The 17410-nt window shown below is 48.1% G+C and overlaps 1 protein-coding gene across 1 annotated transcript in view; it reads left to right on the top strand.

Annotated features, from left to right (window-relative positions):
- Positions 1 to 2914: 2914 nt before the first annotated feature.
- The window catches only part of LOC147747724 (ADAMTS-like protein 2), a 381417-nt gene continuing 366921 nt past the window's right edge, over positions 2915 to 17410 (top strand). The window contains exon 1 of the mRNA XM_086955321.1: positions 2915 to 3101. Coding sequence (XP_086811447.1) covers positions 3030 to 3101 — 72 coding nt within the window. The 5' untranslated portion in view covers positions 2915 to 3029. The remainder of the gene's footprint in view (positions 3102 to 17410) is intronic.

Raw genomic sequence — 17410 nt, 5'->3', positions numbered from 1 at the left:
CCCTACTCGTTGCCAGTTGTAGGGTCTTCCCCAGCCAATCACACAAGAGGAGCTGAGGTGTGCCCTGAATATCCAGATTGTCCATCACAAGGCTGATGGGCCTTCCTGAGCTAGAGTGGTGGGAGGAGTTGTCACTGACACCTGAATAGTGCTTTGCCTGTCCTCTCACAATGCTGTCTCCACCCCCCTGCAGTGGGTCTGGAGCCAGGTCAGGGCAAGGCAGGATCTGTGCACTACAAATACAGGGCCGGACTAGGAACCAAAACCGGCCTTGGCAAAGTGCTTGCCCCCCCCATGGGGGTTGGGGGTACGGCCGAGCTGTTTGCCAGGGCCGGTTTCAGTCAATTTTGTTACAGGGGGCAATATTGCAGCTGGTTTTGGGCCCCCCCAGGGACCCAAAACCAGCCACCACCCTGGCGGCCCACCGGGAAAATGCCCGCTGCCCGCTACGGCCAGTCCGGCCCTGACTACAAAAACTATCCTTTGAAGTATTCCTACTTCAAAGGCGGAAAGGGGTATAAGTATTGGACTTGTATCCCCACACTTTTAGAACACTTCTGGATCAAGAAGAGATTCTGAAAGATGAAGAGCTAGAGAAGCTGTAGGAGAAGAACTGGCACTCTGCTTGTTGCTGTGCTGGCCTTCTGCTTGCTGCCTCTGTCTTGGAGAGTAAAATGACTGGGCTGTGCTTTTTGTATCCTGCTTGCCAAGGTTCTCAAGGGCTTGTTTCTGCTTGCCTCCTATTAAGTAGTCTCAGGGCCATCAAAGACTTCACCTGCAGCCCCTGAACTCCTCTGCTGGAAATATTCTGGCCTGCTAAGTTGTGCCAATTCTAGTTCTGGGCCCTTGGAAGTGGCTTTGCTGCAAAAAGAAGAAGAAAATCCATGTGGCGACCTTCAGCGCAAGTGTGCTGTGCGGTTGAAAACCCAATGATTCGCGGCACTGTGACTGAAGAATTGACGCAGCACCAAGGTCACCGCTGCCTGAGTCCTGAGCATCATGTCTCTGACATCCGAGACACACGCTCCGACTCGGACGCAGGCTCTGCAGCGCAGCTGAAAAAGCATTGCCGTGCTACGGGCAAAAGTTCGATGCAGCGCCTGTTTGCAGCTGGGGGATCGACTCAGCGACTGTTTCACTGACGCGGTATCCACTCCAGCTCGTATGGATTTTCCATGCATCGCACCTGTGCACCAGGTCTCCAGCTACATTATAAGGAGCAGAGGCTGCATGTTCGGAAATCGACGCATCGCTTCTCCTTGCTGTAAGGAATTGACGCAACACTTCTCCTGCCTGCAGCAGAACGGATGCCACCACCCGCCGGGACTCAAGAATCAACGCCTTGCTTGTTTTTTCCAACGCTTCAATCCTCTGCGGCTGTTTTTCGTCTCTGATTTTGCCGTATCAAAGGCACTTGGGCTCAAATCTACGCATCCATATAGTTCTATGGACTATTTTTTTTAAACCTTTAAAATGTGATATCTTTACTTGTGTAGTTTGGATTTTTGGCATTTTGGGCTTGTGGTGTCTAGTTGTAGTGTTTTCACTGTGTTACTGGGTGTTGTATGTACAAATGCTTTACACATTGCCTCTGAAATAGGCCTGACTGTTCCTGCCAAGCAACCAAGAGGGTGAGCAGGGGTTATCTTGGGTGTGTAACTCCCTGATTAGAAGGAAGGATCCCTACTTGATCACGGTGCAGACCACTGCCAACTAGAGACCCTCATTTGTAACAGTTACTAAGTCTATCTCTGCAAATCTCCAAAATTATTCTCTCTCCAACCTATGACAGCTCAGGACAATAAACTTTAAACAAAAGATCTCAAGTTAGACAACCCAGTGGAGGAACCAGCAAAGTGGACTATAATCATAAGAAATACCATAATGGGACATGTAGAGCTGCTCAAATGTGCCAGCTGGCTGAAATTCATAAACTGTTTGCCTATCACACCTCTTCATCCACCAAAGTGCTAAGCACTGTCGTCCATTATACCAAAGGCGGACCTCATGGTCATCACGCAAACATGCAAAACACTTACCACATTGAATAAAGAACACACAAAAATACCCTTCCAACGACACACCCTACACAGCGAAGCATGCTGCCCACGTAAGCAATTGCTTCAGTGCTCCTCATAAGGATAGTAAGCCCTATATAAATGTTGCAATACAATATACTGCTAAGCTGTGCATCCCATAACAAGGTAACCGCAACTGATTATGGCCAACATGGAAATACTACCTACTTAGGATAAAAGCAAGTAAAACACCCTTTCAGCCACACACCCTTGCTGTGCTGCATGCTACACATGCAGGCAAACGCGTCTGCACAACAAATAGGAGTAGAATGCTCTGCATATCACATTGTGCGAATCACCATCAAAGAGTTCAAAGTAAGTCTAAGTGAAAAGCATCGGAGACAGTGTGCACAATATTCAGATATATTGTAGTACAGGGTTACTACGTGATTTCATATATAATGTTTAACAATTTCATGTCAAGAGTTACAACAGAAATAGATTTTACAGTTTTATATCGAATGTGACACTGTGAACATAAACCATAGGGAGCATGAGCAACATGTATATGATGCTTCGTATTATCGAACTCTGATTATGTAGTTCCCCAAGCACTTTGAAGCTGTCATTAGCGGAATAATAACTCTTCTATAAACAAATAAATAGATGGTGTCCCTCCCTGCCTGCAGACCCAAGAATCTCGACACCGGGACACACACACACTCCCCTCCCGTAGGCCTTGGCTCTACCCACATGTCTGGGCTCTGCCTCCTCGGCGCTCTGCTCCTCTCCTCGCTCCCCTCCCATCGCCCCTCCCTCCTCTCAGCCCACCCCCTTCCTCTGCCCGGGGGGCTCAGGTTGGCATGCCAATCAGCGCCCGAAGCCTGAAAGGGCTTTCCTCCAGTGGACAGGTTGTAAAGGCCGGGCCGCTCACCATGCGGCCTCTCATTGAACCGGTGCTGGGCGCTGCTGCTTCTGCTGCTGGCGCGCGCGCTGCTCCGAGCCCGGACCATGCCCGGGGGTGCCCGCCTCCTGCCCCCACTGCTGCTCCTGTCGCTGTGGCCGCTTCCGCTGCACCTTAAGGTAAGGCTGGACTCTGCCCCGCGACTCGCTAGCTCTCCGTGGGCGGGCAATAGCGGCGGCCTGGCCTGTGTGAATATGAGGGATTTCGGGATAAGGCGGGAACCTATGAAAGGCCGGTAGGGCTGGGGTGAGTGCGTCATATATGGCGCGGTACTTGAGCCCTGCCTACCTGCTCATTCTGGCTGTCCAGAAATCACAATACAATGCATGCTGAATTTTATTGGGCAAACTACTTTTATTTGGGAGTCTAAACCTTAAAAAACGCCCTGTTGATTATGCGCAATGTTTATATAGTTCCTGCTCCAGAGAGAGATCGCGCACTCCACTGAAGCACCCACCTGGCGAACTGCATACTTTATTTGCTGTCTTTCATGAAAAATTCCCATCCCGGAATTAAGGTGCACAAGTTCAGTTACGCCTTTAAATCTCATCTCAATGAAGGGTGTGTCTGGGCCTCACTCATGAAGGACCTTTGCCACCCCCCTGAGAGGAACTTCCAATCCAGATCCCTCAGCGGGGATTTCTTGCATCTCATCAAAGGAAACCTGCATATCCCCCTGAGAGGACCTTGTACCTTCTATTGAAGTGAGCTTGCACGTCACACCTTATTCATCTCCCTAAAGGGAGTTGGTGCATCACTGAGTGAGAGCATGTATGTATCCCTAGGAGGGGAGATTTCGTTTCCCACTGACAGGAGCCTACACACCTCACTGACCGGAGTTTGTGCATCTGGCTGAGATGAATTTACACAACCCACTGGGCAAGCTTTCGCATCCTAATATGGGATGCTGCACACCCTACTGAGGGGACCTTTCACATGACACTGAGTGGAGCTTGTACATCCCACTGAGGTAAGGTAGCGCATCCCACCAGTGGGGCTTGTTGAACATTTCTTAATCACCCTTCCGAGTGAAACCTGCACATCACTTAGGGGATTGTGAAATCTGGCTGATGGAAGCTTGCACATCCCAATCAGGGAAGTTTTTGCATTCCACTGAGAAGAGTGTGGAAATACTACTGAGGGAGCTAACTCATACTATTTATTTATTTGAAAAGTTTTATAAAGTGTGAACATGCCCCAAAAAGGGTATCAGAGTGCTGTACATCAGAAAAAGGATACGATTAGTCACTAAGCAAGTAAACATACTAAACATTTGTAGTAAACCCACCCAATACAATAAGAGCGAAAACAAACATGAGGAACATATAGTGAGTACACAAGTTGCATCCTGAAAATGTCACAAACAAATGAGATAGCCATGTTTTCTCTAGTGTTTAAAAAGATTAGTTATATTGACTTCATGATGATTGTTGCCCCTGGTTATTCAAGAGAAGTCCATTTACTTGTATTTTGAATGAGGCGGTCTAAGGGTTTGAACGGATATCGGGGAGGGGGCGGGGGGGGGGCTTGAGCTTATTTGTCAAGTAAGAGGGAGTATTATGGTGGAGCGCTTTGTGCGTCAGACTAGCAATCTTTATGGAAGCTTGTACATCCAGCTGGGAGAAGCTTATGCTTCCCAGTGAGGTGACATTATTTGTTACTCATAGGCTCCAAACGTAGCTTGCACACCCAACTGAGGTGAGTTTACACATCCCTCTGAGGGGACATTGAACGTTCAACTGAAGAGAGCTTGCACAATTCACTGAGGAAGTTTATTCTTTTCACCAATAGGAATTTGTGCATTTGACTGAGCGGGACTTGTTCATGTGATTGAATGGAACTTATTATTTTAACTGGAAAAGCTTGAACATCCCACTGAATGAAGTTGGATTGCACTAAGGGGAGTTTTCACATACCCTTGAAGAGACCTTGCACTTACCACTGAGGTACGCAAGCATACACAGAGGAGGGATGCTTGACTGAACCCATTGACGATCTTGCACACCCCACAGAGAGAAGCTTGCACACCCCGCAGAGGGGAGTTTGCACATCCCACAGATGGGAGCTTGCACATATCACAGAGGGGAGCGTGCTAATCCTGCAGATGGGCGCATGCACGTCTCACAGAGGGGAGCCTGCACACCTCACAGAGGGAAGCTTGCACATCCTGCAGAAGGGAGCTTGCACATCCTGCAGAGGGAAGCTTGCACATATCACAGAGGGGAGCGTGCACATCACGCAGATGGGAGCTTGCACGCCCCACAGAGGGGAGCTTGCACATCTAATAGCGGGAATCTTGCACATCCCACAGAGGGGAGCTTGCACATATCACGTAGGGAAGCTTGCACATCCCACAGAGGGAAGCTTGTACATCTCACAGAGGGGAGTTTGCACATCCCACAGAGGGGAGCTTGTACATCCCACAGAGGGAAGCTTGCTCACCCCACAGAGAGGAGCTTTCACATCCCACAGAGGGAAGCTTGCACATCCCACAGAGGAAAGCTTGCTCACCCCACAGAGAGGAGCTTACACATCCCATAGAGGGAAGCTTGCACACCCCACATAGAGGAGCTTACACATCCCACACAGGGAAGCTTGCACATCCTACAGAGGTGAGCTTGCAGATCCCACAGAGGTGAACTTGCCCATCTCACAGAGGGGAGCTTACACATCCCACAGAAGGGAGCGTGCTCATCTCACAGAAGGAAGCTTGCACACCCCACAGAGAGGAGCTTGCATATCCCACAGAGGGCAGCTTGCACATCTCACAGAAGGGAACTTGCACACCCCACAGATGGGAGTTTGCACATCTCACAGAGGGGAGCTAGGACATCTCACAGAGGGGAGTTTGCACATTTCACAGAGTGGAGCTTGCACATTCCACGGATGGGAGCTTGCACACGACAGAGGGGAGCTTGCACACAACAGAGAAGGGATTTGTACATCCCTTCCCGTTTTTTCCTCCCACTGCAGGAAGCTTACACATCCAGCTGAGATGAGTTTGGGCATTACACTGTGGTAATTGTACACATCCCTAGAATCAGGATCTTGCATGTCCCAATGATGAAGCTTGTATAACGCAGGGTAAGCTTTTAGATCTCACTGAGGGTACATTTCTTGCTTGTCATTGAAGGGGGTCTTGTGCCCAAACCCTCCCTCTTACTTCTAGGATACAGCCTGATCCCAGACTCCTGTTCAAATATACTTTGGGAGACTTCCATTCGCGGCCCTTTGACTTCTTAGATCAAAGCATCGGCCTGGGGGAGGAGGGTTGTGTTCCTCCAGCTGCTGTCGCCCTCTGCCCCCCGCCCTTCACCACCTCCCACCTTCTCTCCGCTGCTGGTGCCTATCCCAGCTGCTGGTGATGACAGAGGGGATGAAGGCGCCATATGTGCATTCACAGCTGGGAAGGACTAACCCGTACATTCTGCACTGCTGCTCCAGAGGAAACCTGTGTATTGCACCCCCACCCATATCATGGCTGTGACGCATCCGGAATTGAGGGTGGGGGGTTGGGTGTTAAGGGGGGGCCCAAGCAGACCCAAACTTAAGGCATGGACTAGAGGTTCGGGGACTAACCCTTGGAACAATGGAGGTGGAGTTGCCTATGAGTTAAAATTACTTGTGGAGGGTCCTTTCCATTTAATTGCCTGAGACAATTTGCGAGGAATATTTAGTTTTAAACCTTACTTAGCCTAACATTGGTCTCAGCATAATAAAACATAACAGCTTTTACACAGAATGTATAGAAAGGTTTGAATTTTAATTAGTGCTCCCGGTTTAATATACTTTTTCTTGGTATTTCCGTCTGTATTTATCAATTTTTTGGCTAATTCTATCTGTGCTTACGCATAATTATTTGGGGTTTTCTTAAAAATGAATGTGAAACTAGTATATTTCCACATTTACTAATCTAATGAATGTACCCTCATGGTAGAATGATTGACAAGATTTAATGATATAAATACCCATAGATGATAAATATATACATTTGCCGTAGAATGGTGTTGTGTGTTCTGCAGTGACGTGGAGTGGCATAGAGTAGAGTGACGTAGACTGGTGTCGAGTGGTGTGGCGTGGAATGCTGTAGAGTAGATTGTTATAGAGTAGAGTGGCATAGAGTGGCGTAGATTAGAGTGGAGTTGCATTGTGTGGAGTTTGTTTTCCATTTTCAATTATTCACACGCTTTAGGCTCCCTACCTAATGACCTGCACTCATGTGCAGACACTTCCTAATGCATTCCCTTCCATGTGAAAACTGTTCTATCCAGGTGCACATAGTAAATGAATTCAAAAGCTGAAATGCCTGAAACGTAGATATTTATCTGGTGACCATTTGCAACATGCTACATTTTGGCTTTCATAATGTTTTTTATCAGTGGTGTCCAACGTAGGTCCCGTCCACTTCTGATTTTCATGATAACGACTAAGCAAATGAGCTCTGTTTGAACTAATTGTATTTGAATATATGTTATATGGCTAAACAGAGTATCTGGCATATATCGAGCCGTCATAGACCTTTGCTTGGACCCCACAAGTGTAAATGATGGACTGTGCACGAAAGGGACTTAAAATGGGAGCCTCCCTTTCCCAGTATCAACACATACATTCAAGGCAGCGAGTTTGCAAGCAAAATTAAGCAGACTATAATGGAAAGAAGGTTAGCTCGTGAAACTGGATCTACTCTCTTGTTCTTGTCATTGTGTGCAGCAATGGTGTCACTGGGTGTTTTTAAACAAACTTAAAAAACGGAGCCCCTTCTATGAGAATGCATATGTGAATTTAGAACATGGGAAAGGTGGCGAGTGGAGTACGAGCAGATAATACTTTCAAGGTAATATTGCCACTCGTTTTTTGGAGGGTCAAATAAGTTACCTATTTAACCACCAACATTAGGGGTGAAAATCCATGCAAGGCAGTATAATTTGCAAATAATCAGCCAGCACATATTTAGCTAGGGCAAACTCCACTCACAAGCGTTTTCAAAGGCCTGAAAGTGTCTTTAAAGTTTTGCTGCATCTAGTTGAATTGTTGATTGTCATTATATGGATGAGGTATGGTTACATCCATGACTCTTCATCAATAGATAGGTTTCTGTTACTAATTAATATCACTACAAGTGATGTATAAAGAATGAATAGCTCACAACTTTCCTTACGAAATCCCTTGTAGTGTGCTGTCGGCTCAAGCACCACTTGCAGTTATGTCATTAACATGGTAGGAGGGCCAAACCCAGCAGAGCTATCAGTCAGCCCTGCCCATCCAACAAAAACAAGCATTTGCAATGCAATAGGTCTCGCATTAGGAAAGTTTGAGCTATTGGTATTGTAAATGACAATTTTTTTATTTATGTGTTGGTTTTGAAAATAGCAAAATTAATAGCTTCGTCATTTACAATGCTAATAGTTTTAACTTTCGCAAATGTGACACCTATAGCATTTGTAATGTAATATGTGTATTATTACATAAAGCGCTGAACGCACACAGGTGCCCGCGATTCATCAGGGATTTACAGAGAAGGGCGCAGGGCTGATTTATTCTACAGTTACCAGGCGCGGCCATGTGCAACATAAGTTCATGTTCCAAATAAAGGGTCCGACATTCAGAATCTCTTGAACTGTCCCTGTGAGGGCCATTGACCAGCAGGACCAAACGAGTAATGACTGTGCCAGCCTTGATAATGGAGCCCTCTTTTTGTAACAGCGAGCTTGCATGCTGATGTAAACAAAATGCTTTACTTACTCTACACCAACTAATTGGAACTTCTTTTATCGACCTTGATCGGGTGAAAAGCAATGATGGCACAGCCAGGACTTCAACTGGTGACCTTCTATGTGCATGCAGATTTCTGCAGCAGGTGCACTGGCTCACATATCTGTCTTAGTAGCAATTGAGGCACAACCGTTAAAATAAACTGTAAACAGCTCAGGGACACCGACTCCCATTTAATCAGTACTTCAGGAACTGGCTCGGATTCTTATGAGAGCAGAGGCTTGATGGATAACACGCGGAAACCTAGGTGCTGCCCTTGTTAGTCAGGTGCACAAGCTAATTTTTAAAATACATTGTTGGTTCCGTTTTATGAAAATCGAGCTTTTGGGCTGAAATTTACTCGGAAAGTCAGCTGAAAATCAAAAGTTCAGATATGGATCTGAGTCGAGGCAGCAGCCATTGCCATGCATCTGCTACACGAGAAACCAAATTGATAAACATGTCGCTGAGTACAAGCGCGTGCTGCATATATGGTAAGCGCTCACGTGCAAAACAAGAAGCCAACAAATGTTTCGCAGGCTGAGCCAGAGCTTCCGACACCGCAGGCTACAAACACGTTACCGGGGGTTGAAATCTGTACCACCACAGAATCAATAACAAACTGTACCAAAGTGTCCAGTGGCGTGGCATAGCAATCAGGGACACCAGTTAGAGAAATAAAATACATGGTTCATCTGCCCTGTTGGCCTTACCTTCCGCAAAGCAGGTTGAGTTCGGCAATGCATGGAGTCCTGCTCCCTGAGGGCCTGCGTTCAACGTTACCTCAGAGGCAGCTTTCGGACGGGATCACGTGATGCTATAGTGTCGATTACATTAAATAAACAAGCACTAAGGGGTGTAAAAAATCCCATGGGAGGCAGGCGCCGCCGCGCTGCCCGCAGCGACCCGGAAGCTCTTGGCCGGCCGGAAGTCCCGCCTCCCGAGGTCCGCGAGCTGCCGGCGCATGGAGCGCCCTGCCGTCCGGTGTAGCCCGGGTCCCCAGGAGGGGGCCGGGGAGAAGGAGGAGTGTGGCGCCTGTTGCGGGGCTCCTCTGACCTGAGAGAGCCCCGATTTAGATGAGGAGACGCCGCGCCGTGAGGAGCCCCGCCGGAAGAGCGCAGTTGGTGAGTGGGGCCCAGGGCTGATGTAAAGTGCGTGCGTGCCTGTGTGTATGCCTGGGGGAGGTGGGGGGGGAGTGTGTGGGCGTGTGTGTGCATGTGTGCGCGAGGGAACGTGTGTGCGCATGCGTGACTGTGTGTGATTGAGAGAGAATGCGAGGTAGGGGATAGTGTGCCTGTATGTGTGCCGTATGCCTGCGTGTGCATGCGCGCGCCTGTGTGTGTGTGTGTGCGTGCGTGCATGCATGCAGAGGGGTGGGGGCTGCCTGTGTCTGTGTGTGAGAAAGGGCTTTGTGCATGCGCAGCTACCAGACGCTCGCTCCCGAGGTGAAATCTGACCTCGTCAAAGTGCGCGTCTGGTAGCTGTCCACATTCCTAAATACGGGCCACAAAAGGTCTGTAGCAGACACTCTCAATGCTCACGCATTGAGAGTAGGTCTGCTCGACCTAAAAAGTGTTTTAACAACTCAGATGGCCTGGAGCTGAACTACTCTTTCACACTGTAAGCTCTCAAGGCCATTCCTTAATCTCTGCAAAGCTGAGCAAGGCTGAAGGATTATTAGCAATTGCAAAAAAAAATGTGCAGTGAGAACAACTATGCGGCACCAAAAATAGAGGTGGGTAGTGATGTATGTATGTATTGCACATTTGTATAGCGCAAACTGTCACCCAAAGGGTATCCTGGCGCTTTGACTCTACTGAATCAGATGCACAATCACACCGTTACACTGTCCTAGGGAAGAGGTAGGTCTTTAAGCCCCTTTTAAAAGATGGAAATACCCTTAGACGCCTCAAAGACAGGGGGAGGAAGTTCCAGAGTTTGGCGGCTGCGTATCCAAAGGAGCGACCACCCATCCGTAGCCTCTGGATTCTCGGGACCACCACCAAACATGCAGAGGAGGAGCGTAATGGTCTCGCTGCATGGTACCACGAAAAAAGTTTCTGCAGCATGACTGGTCCTTGATCGTGCAAAGCCTTAAAGACCAGGCAGGATGCTTTAAAGCAGATTCGCTGCTGAACTGGTAACCAGTGAAGGTCTTTTAGTGCAAGGGAGGAGGAAGCTGCGCGCGGCCTGGAAAGAGCGAGCTTCGCTGCCATGTTTTGAATACGCTGCAGCTTGCTAATCAAAGTGCTGGGTGCCCCCAGAAGCAGTGTGTTGTAGTAATCAATCCTGCTAAGGATAATATCGCACACCACCTCTTGCCTGGCCTGAGCCGGGAGCAGGGGAAGAATTTTACGCAGAGTGCGGAGTAGCATCATGCAAGTGGAAATGGTTTTGTTCATCGAGCTGTAAATTAGGGCCGAACATAACTCCAAGGTTGCGAGCAGAGTCCGCCGCCACCCCTGTGCCCAAAGAGGATGAAGGCCAAAAGTCTGCCGGTAAAGGACGCGGGGTACGGTCAGATGAACAATACAGTACCTCGGTCTTTGAACCATTAAACTGGAGAGAATTGTTTCTCAACCAGTCTGCAGTGGCAGTCATGCATCGATGGAAAGTCTCCTTGGACATAGCGTCTTCTCCTTCAAGGGAGAAGATAAGCTGGGTGTCGTCAGCGTAGCTAATCACAGAGATGCCGAAGGACTTAATCAAACTAATCAGGGGACGGAGGTACAAATTAAATAAAATGGGACTAATCGCTGACCCTTGGGGCACACCCTGCCCTACTCTCCTGATGCCTGACCTGAAAGGCGGTAAAGCCACCACCTGGTGTCTATTCTGAAGATATGAGATTAGCCAATCCCGTGCCAGTCCCGCTACCCCAATTTCCTCCAGCCTGCTGATGAGAGTGGAGTGGCTGACCGTGTCGAACGCGGCCGACATGTCGAGCAGCACTAAAATGGCTGCCCGGCCAGTGTCGACCCGCGAGCGAAGGGCATCCAGCACGACCACCAGCGCCGACTCCGTACCATGAGCCGTCCGGAAGCCGTTTCATTTGGAGAAGGTTGTTAGAATACCATGGCATGGCAGGCCTACGTCTATCTCTTGATTTACGTAGGGGAACCAGCTTGTCCAGCGAGTTGGTGATTTGCTGACACAGACTGGAATAGCTGGCCTCCACATTCCCCTCCAAAATGAAACCTCCAGGGAGCAGAGTAGGTGGACCAGTATTGTTCAGAAGTTTGAACCATTGCCTACTGACTTTGGTAGGCCCTGAACCGCTCTCTCTCAAGGAGTCGCGGGGAGGCATAGGGAGAAATGGACTAGAGCGTGATTCGTCCAGCATTGGGCTACTATATCCCTAATCACAACCTGGGTGGTTGCCGCAAAAACCAGGTCTACGGCATGGCCCTTCAGGTGAGTCTGAGAGAGTATCAGCTGCTGCAACTGAAGATTGCTGCAGGCCTGACACAATTCTCTATAGGCTGTATCCGAAGGCCCGTTTGGCCACAAATTAAAGTCCCCTAAGATAATTAATCTGGCATGAGTATTAGAAATATCATACATTAAGTCAATCAGTTCTGGTAGCTTGGACAATGCATTGCCGGGTGGTCTATAACATAACAATCCGGAATACAAAACTCCGTTTTGTCCTTTAAGAGAGAAGCCCATAAGTTCAAATCCTTGGACCACCTTTACCTCAAACTGAGAAAAGGCCAAAGTGTCTCTAAAGATAAACCCTAAACCTCCACCTCTACTCCCCAGACGAGGGTTATGCCTGATTTTATATCCCAAAGGGCAGGCCAGCCCAAGTTCTACCTCACTGTCTGCTCGAGTCCATGTCTGTAAGAAAGAGCACATCCAACCCATATGAATCAATTAGGAGTGCGATTTCAACATGATGCTTACAGAGCGACCGAACATTGAGCAGACCACAGGACAGCACCCCAGAGTTATTGATGGTAGAACCCAGCAGATTACTTACCGGGAGATGTTGACCGAGCTGAATAAGCTCTGCTCTGGAGTAGGTTAGACGGGGGGAGCCGGAGAGGCAGCATGACTAGCGCTAGTCGCGATCTGTGCGCGAACGGGTGCAAACGGGCTTACCTCTGGCGCACCTCCGGCGCGCCCGCTGAGCGCCTGCGCTTCGCGCTTGAGGAAGGCACATCTTATATAACCGTTGAGCGCGGGAGTCTTGTGACGCAAACCTCTGGCCCCTCACCCAAGATGGCGCCTGTTAATCTGCACCTCCTGGCTACCCACACCCAAGATAGCGGCCAAAATGCCGCGATGCGGTTCCAACAAGCCCTGATTTGACCTAAGTCCCGCAAAATGCGGGTGGCAAGACGATTATAGTGCAGGTAAGAGCTAAATAGTAATTATGGCCCCCAAAGATGTCCACAATACTCGAGAAACGCCTGCGTCCTAAATTCGAGCTGCGCGATGGTGCAAGTGCAAGTGGTTTTAAAATAATAAAATCAGCAGGTAGCAGCAGCTTACGCGAGCGTGCAATAGCAAGTAGAAGTCTACCTGAGCTGAGGAAGTTCCTGCTTTTATAAACTCCTCTGAGCGCGGCAGTCCTGCGAGGCAAACCTCTGGCCCCTCACCCAAGATGGCGCCTGTTAACCTCCTGGCTACCCACACCCAAGATGGCGGCCAAAACGCCGCGATGCGGTTCCAACAAGTCCTGATTCGACCTAAGTCCCGCAAAATGCGGGTGGCAAGACGATTATAGTGCAGGTAAGAGCTAAATAGTAATTGTAGTAAATGCCCTCTCCACTGTTCTCCCCTGGATAGACTGTACTGTGATATCTGTGACATCAGAGAATGCCTGCGTGTCCCTCTGGCTCACAGTGCCTCTCTATCACTGACTGTGGCAGTTGGTCATCTTAGGCTAAGCTGCTGACAGCTGGCTCCTGGTGGGGTCTACTCTTGTACTTGTCATCTTGGAAAGAACTTACTAATAAAGAATCCTACATACACAGTGGACTGTGCATCTTCATTTACCACAACTTGGCGACGTTTTGAAGAGGATAAACCTAAGTGTGAACTAAGGAAACTTCCACAGGAAAAGGAATTTAAGACAGTTTTGAACTGCTTCCACAAGAAAAGGAACTATAGACATTTTGGAACTATACTTAAGCACAAAGGTAACGTCTGGCTGACCCCACCAGTGTCCTGTTTCATCTTGGACAGCCTGCACCTGGGCGTTTGTTTGTGAAGGAGCTGATCACTGTGAAAGTACTCTTTGTCTGCTTGCTGTCATCTGGATTGTCACCAGCAAAAAATAAAAGCGTCTGAAACTCATCTGGCCTGATCACCCTTTTGTTTTTCTTCGACCTTTAAGCCTTGACAGTTTGCAATTTGGTCATGTTTGGGTATCCTAAGACCATGTGATGTGCCCACTTTCACAGATCAGCCCAACTCCAGCAGTTCTCTTCACAACAACTACCTTTGACTCAAGGACCATTCCTGAGTGTTTCTTTTATATGTCAAAGTCCACTCCTTGTGTTTGCAACGTGTTTCAAGCCTGCACCACTTGGCCTGCGTGGGACGCCGTGGGACGTCAGCACCGTAATTTGTGCAGCTTTACGGAGGTTTGGTGCTCGTGTATTGCCAACAGCGCCGACATTTGTCTACTTTTACCCTGGTTTTGTGCTCATGTATTGCCCACTGCTGTCTGTTATGGGAAGTCCGACACCCCTTGTCTGCCGTTCTCGAGTGTGTGGAGAGGAATACGAGCAGTTGCACTGGTCTTAAAATACAGAGGCAAGTCGTGCGCGTCTGCTGAGGTACAGTGTGTTATATTTCTTATTTTTACAATGTTGGGTTTCTCATTCTCGCTGCGCTACGCTGGACAGTTCAACGGTCACTTTGTTTTTTAAAATGAGTGCGCGAGCTTGGTCACGCGCTTAATCCTTACCTCGTTGTCGCGAGGAGCACCTCAGTGGCCATTCTGACGTCTGCCTATCTCAGCTGCTTCTACGGCTCCCGCATACGTTTGCCCTAACGTGCCGAGAGCCACCCTGGGCAGCGTATCCTGCGTGCCGCCATTTTGGGTTATGGGAAGTCCGACACCCCTTGTCTGCCGTTCTCGAGTGTGTGGAGAGGAATACGAGCAGTTGCACTGGTCTTAAAATACAGAGGCAAGTCGTGCGCGTCTGCTGAGGTACAGTGTGTTATATTTCTTATTTTTACAATGTTGGGTTTCTCATTCTCGCTGCGCTACGCTGGACAGTTCAACGGTCACTTTGTTTTTTAAAATGAGTGCGCGAGCTTGGTCACGCGCTTAATCCTTACCTCGTTGTCGCGAGGAGCACCTTAGTGGCCATTCTGACGTCTGCCTATCTCAGCTGCTTATACGGCTCCCGCATACGTTTGCCCTAACGTGCCGAGAGCCACCCTGGGCAGCGTATCCTGCGTGCCGCCATTTTGGGTTTGTGTTTTTTTTTTGGATCGTCTTCGTTTCTTAAGCATGTAATTTACACGCTTTGCCAACCACGTTTTTGACGCTGTGCCAACCGCGTTTTTCCTCAGTGCAACGTTCTGGGCGACATATTGAACATGACCAGTTTCAGTTCCACAGAGTGCACAACGGAGCTTGTGTCTTTCCTACCCTGGGTGAGAGTTTCATTTCGTGACTTTTATGACATTTTTCAGCTTTTGCATTTGGATGCTTTCAAGCTTTCTCTACATCGCTGGGTGCATTTGACACTTGCCATTTCCATGAGGAGGTGTTTACTGGAACCCGGGTGAGACTTCGCTCACCGGAGCTTGTGTCACCTGTTATTTATTGTTATAGCTCTTTTCTTGCTGCATGTTTTGTCTGTGTCAACACTCTGCTGCATGTTTGGAGCTTTACAATTTCATTGTTTTCACAATGCCTGCTTTCTCTTTGTTTGTTTAGTTGGGGTTGTGTGGGCGGTTGGGATTACAGCACTTTGAATTTGTCTTTGGACCTGGTGTTATTTTATGGGTCAGTGTTCTTAGGTCATTGTTGTCCTGGTGTACCCTATCGTTGGTTAGGTTGTCTCCTTGTGGGTAGTCAATGCCCATGTTTGTGTCTTAGGGTTATGCAGAACCTTATCTTGGTGTTTGAAGTTAAAGGGTGAGTATTCTAATCCATATTCTTTTTGGGTGAGGTTGTGTATTTGTGGGTAGTCAATGCCCCTTTTCAGTTCCCAGGTTCACTTTCTTGCGGTGTGCCCTCTTTAGGGGAAGTGGTGTTTTTGTGTGGGTAGTCAGTGCCCATTACTGTTCCCAGGTTTGCTATCCTGCGGTGTACCCTCCTTAGGGGATGTGGTGTTTTTGTGGGTAGTCCGTGCCCCATTACTGTTCCCAGGTTTACTTTCCTGCGGTGTACCCTCCTTAGGGGATGTGGTGTTTTTGTGGGTAGTCAATGCCTCATTTCCCAGGTTTACTATCCTGCGGTGTACCCTACTTAGGGGAAGTTGTGTATTAGGTAGGTTGTGTATTTGTGGGTAGTCAATGCCCCATTTCCCAGGTTTACTTTCCTGGGGTGTACCCTTCTTAGGGGAAGTGGTGTATTAGGGAGGTGGTGTATTTTGGGTAGTCAATGCCCCATCCCAGTTCCCAGGTTTATTATCCTGCGGTGTACCCTACTTAGGGGATGTTGTATTTTTGTGGGTAGTCAATGCGCCGTTTCTGTTCTTAGGTTGGCTATACTGTGGTGTACCCTACTTAGGGGAGGTTATGATTTTAAAGGGTCAGTACCCTGGGTTGTTTCCTATTTTTGGTGAAGATTGTTAAACATCATTTCTTTTTGACACTCTGATTCTATCTAAGTCTACCTGCCTGAGATTCGTGGCCAAGGGTTTCATGTCGGTGGGACTTTTTAAGCAGTTTTATCATTTTCTTCTCTGTCACCATGTTTTCTAAAGGGTCTGTGTCTACGCTCGCCTTTGTTCATCAGGGTGTACCCCTTTTGTGAGCATGACCAAATTTCTTTGCTACTTTGGTTCTCATTCATCTAAACCATGTTTTTACCCTAAGGGAAGGGGATGTGGCATGTAGTAGCATTTAGTTGTTTTTGTTCATTTAAAATCTAGCATGTCATTATATTACTGTTCATGCTAATGATATCTCATGCAGTACTTGTTGCCTTTAAAGTACTTTGCCGAATTGTTCTTATTCTGTTCTTTCTCCATAAGGGAAGAGGATGTGTAGTAAATGTCCTCTCCACTGTTCTCCCCTGGATAGACTCTACTGTGATATCTGTGACATCATAGAATGCCTGCGTGTCCCTCTGGCTCACAGTGCCTCTCTATCACTGACTGTGGCAGTTGGTCATCTTAGGCTGAGCTGCTGACAGCTGGCTCCTGGTGGGGTCTACTCTTGCACTTGTCATCTTGGAAAGAACTTACTAATAAAGAATCCTACATACACAGTGGACTGTGCATCTTCATTTACCACAGTAATTATGGCCCCCAAAGATGTCCACAATACTCGAGAAACGCCTACGTCCTAAATTCGAGCAGCGCGATGGTGCAAGTGCAAGTGCAAGTGGTTTTAAATAATAAAATCAGCAGGTAGCAGCAGCTTTTTTTTTTTTTGAAGTTCAACAAAATCTTTATTGTCGTGTTTTAGGCATAGTTGACACAGCCTTAGGCCTACAACCCTGGGGCCGGCCGCAAGTTGCAGAATCTTAGCATCAGTAAAC

This window comes from Lissotriton vulgaris, chromosome 1_1 (assembly GCF_964263255.1).
Source record: "Lissotriton vulgaris chromosome 1_1, aLisVul1.2, whole genome shotgun sequence".
NCBI classification, from domain to species: domain Eukaryota; kingdom Metazoa; phylum Chordata; class Amphibia; order Caudata; family Salamandridae; genus Lissotriton; species Lissotriton vulgaris.
Note: the sequence above shows the minus strand (reverse complement) of the source record. Positions and strands in the feature narration are given on the sequence as shown.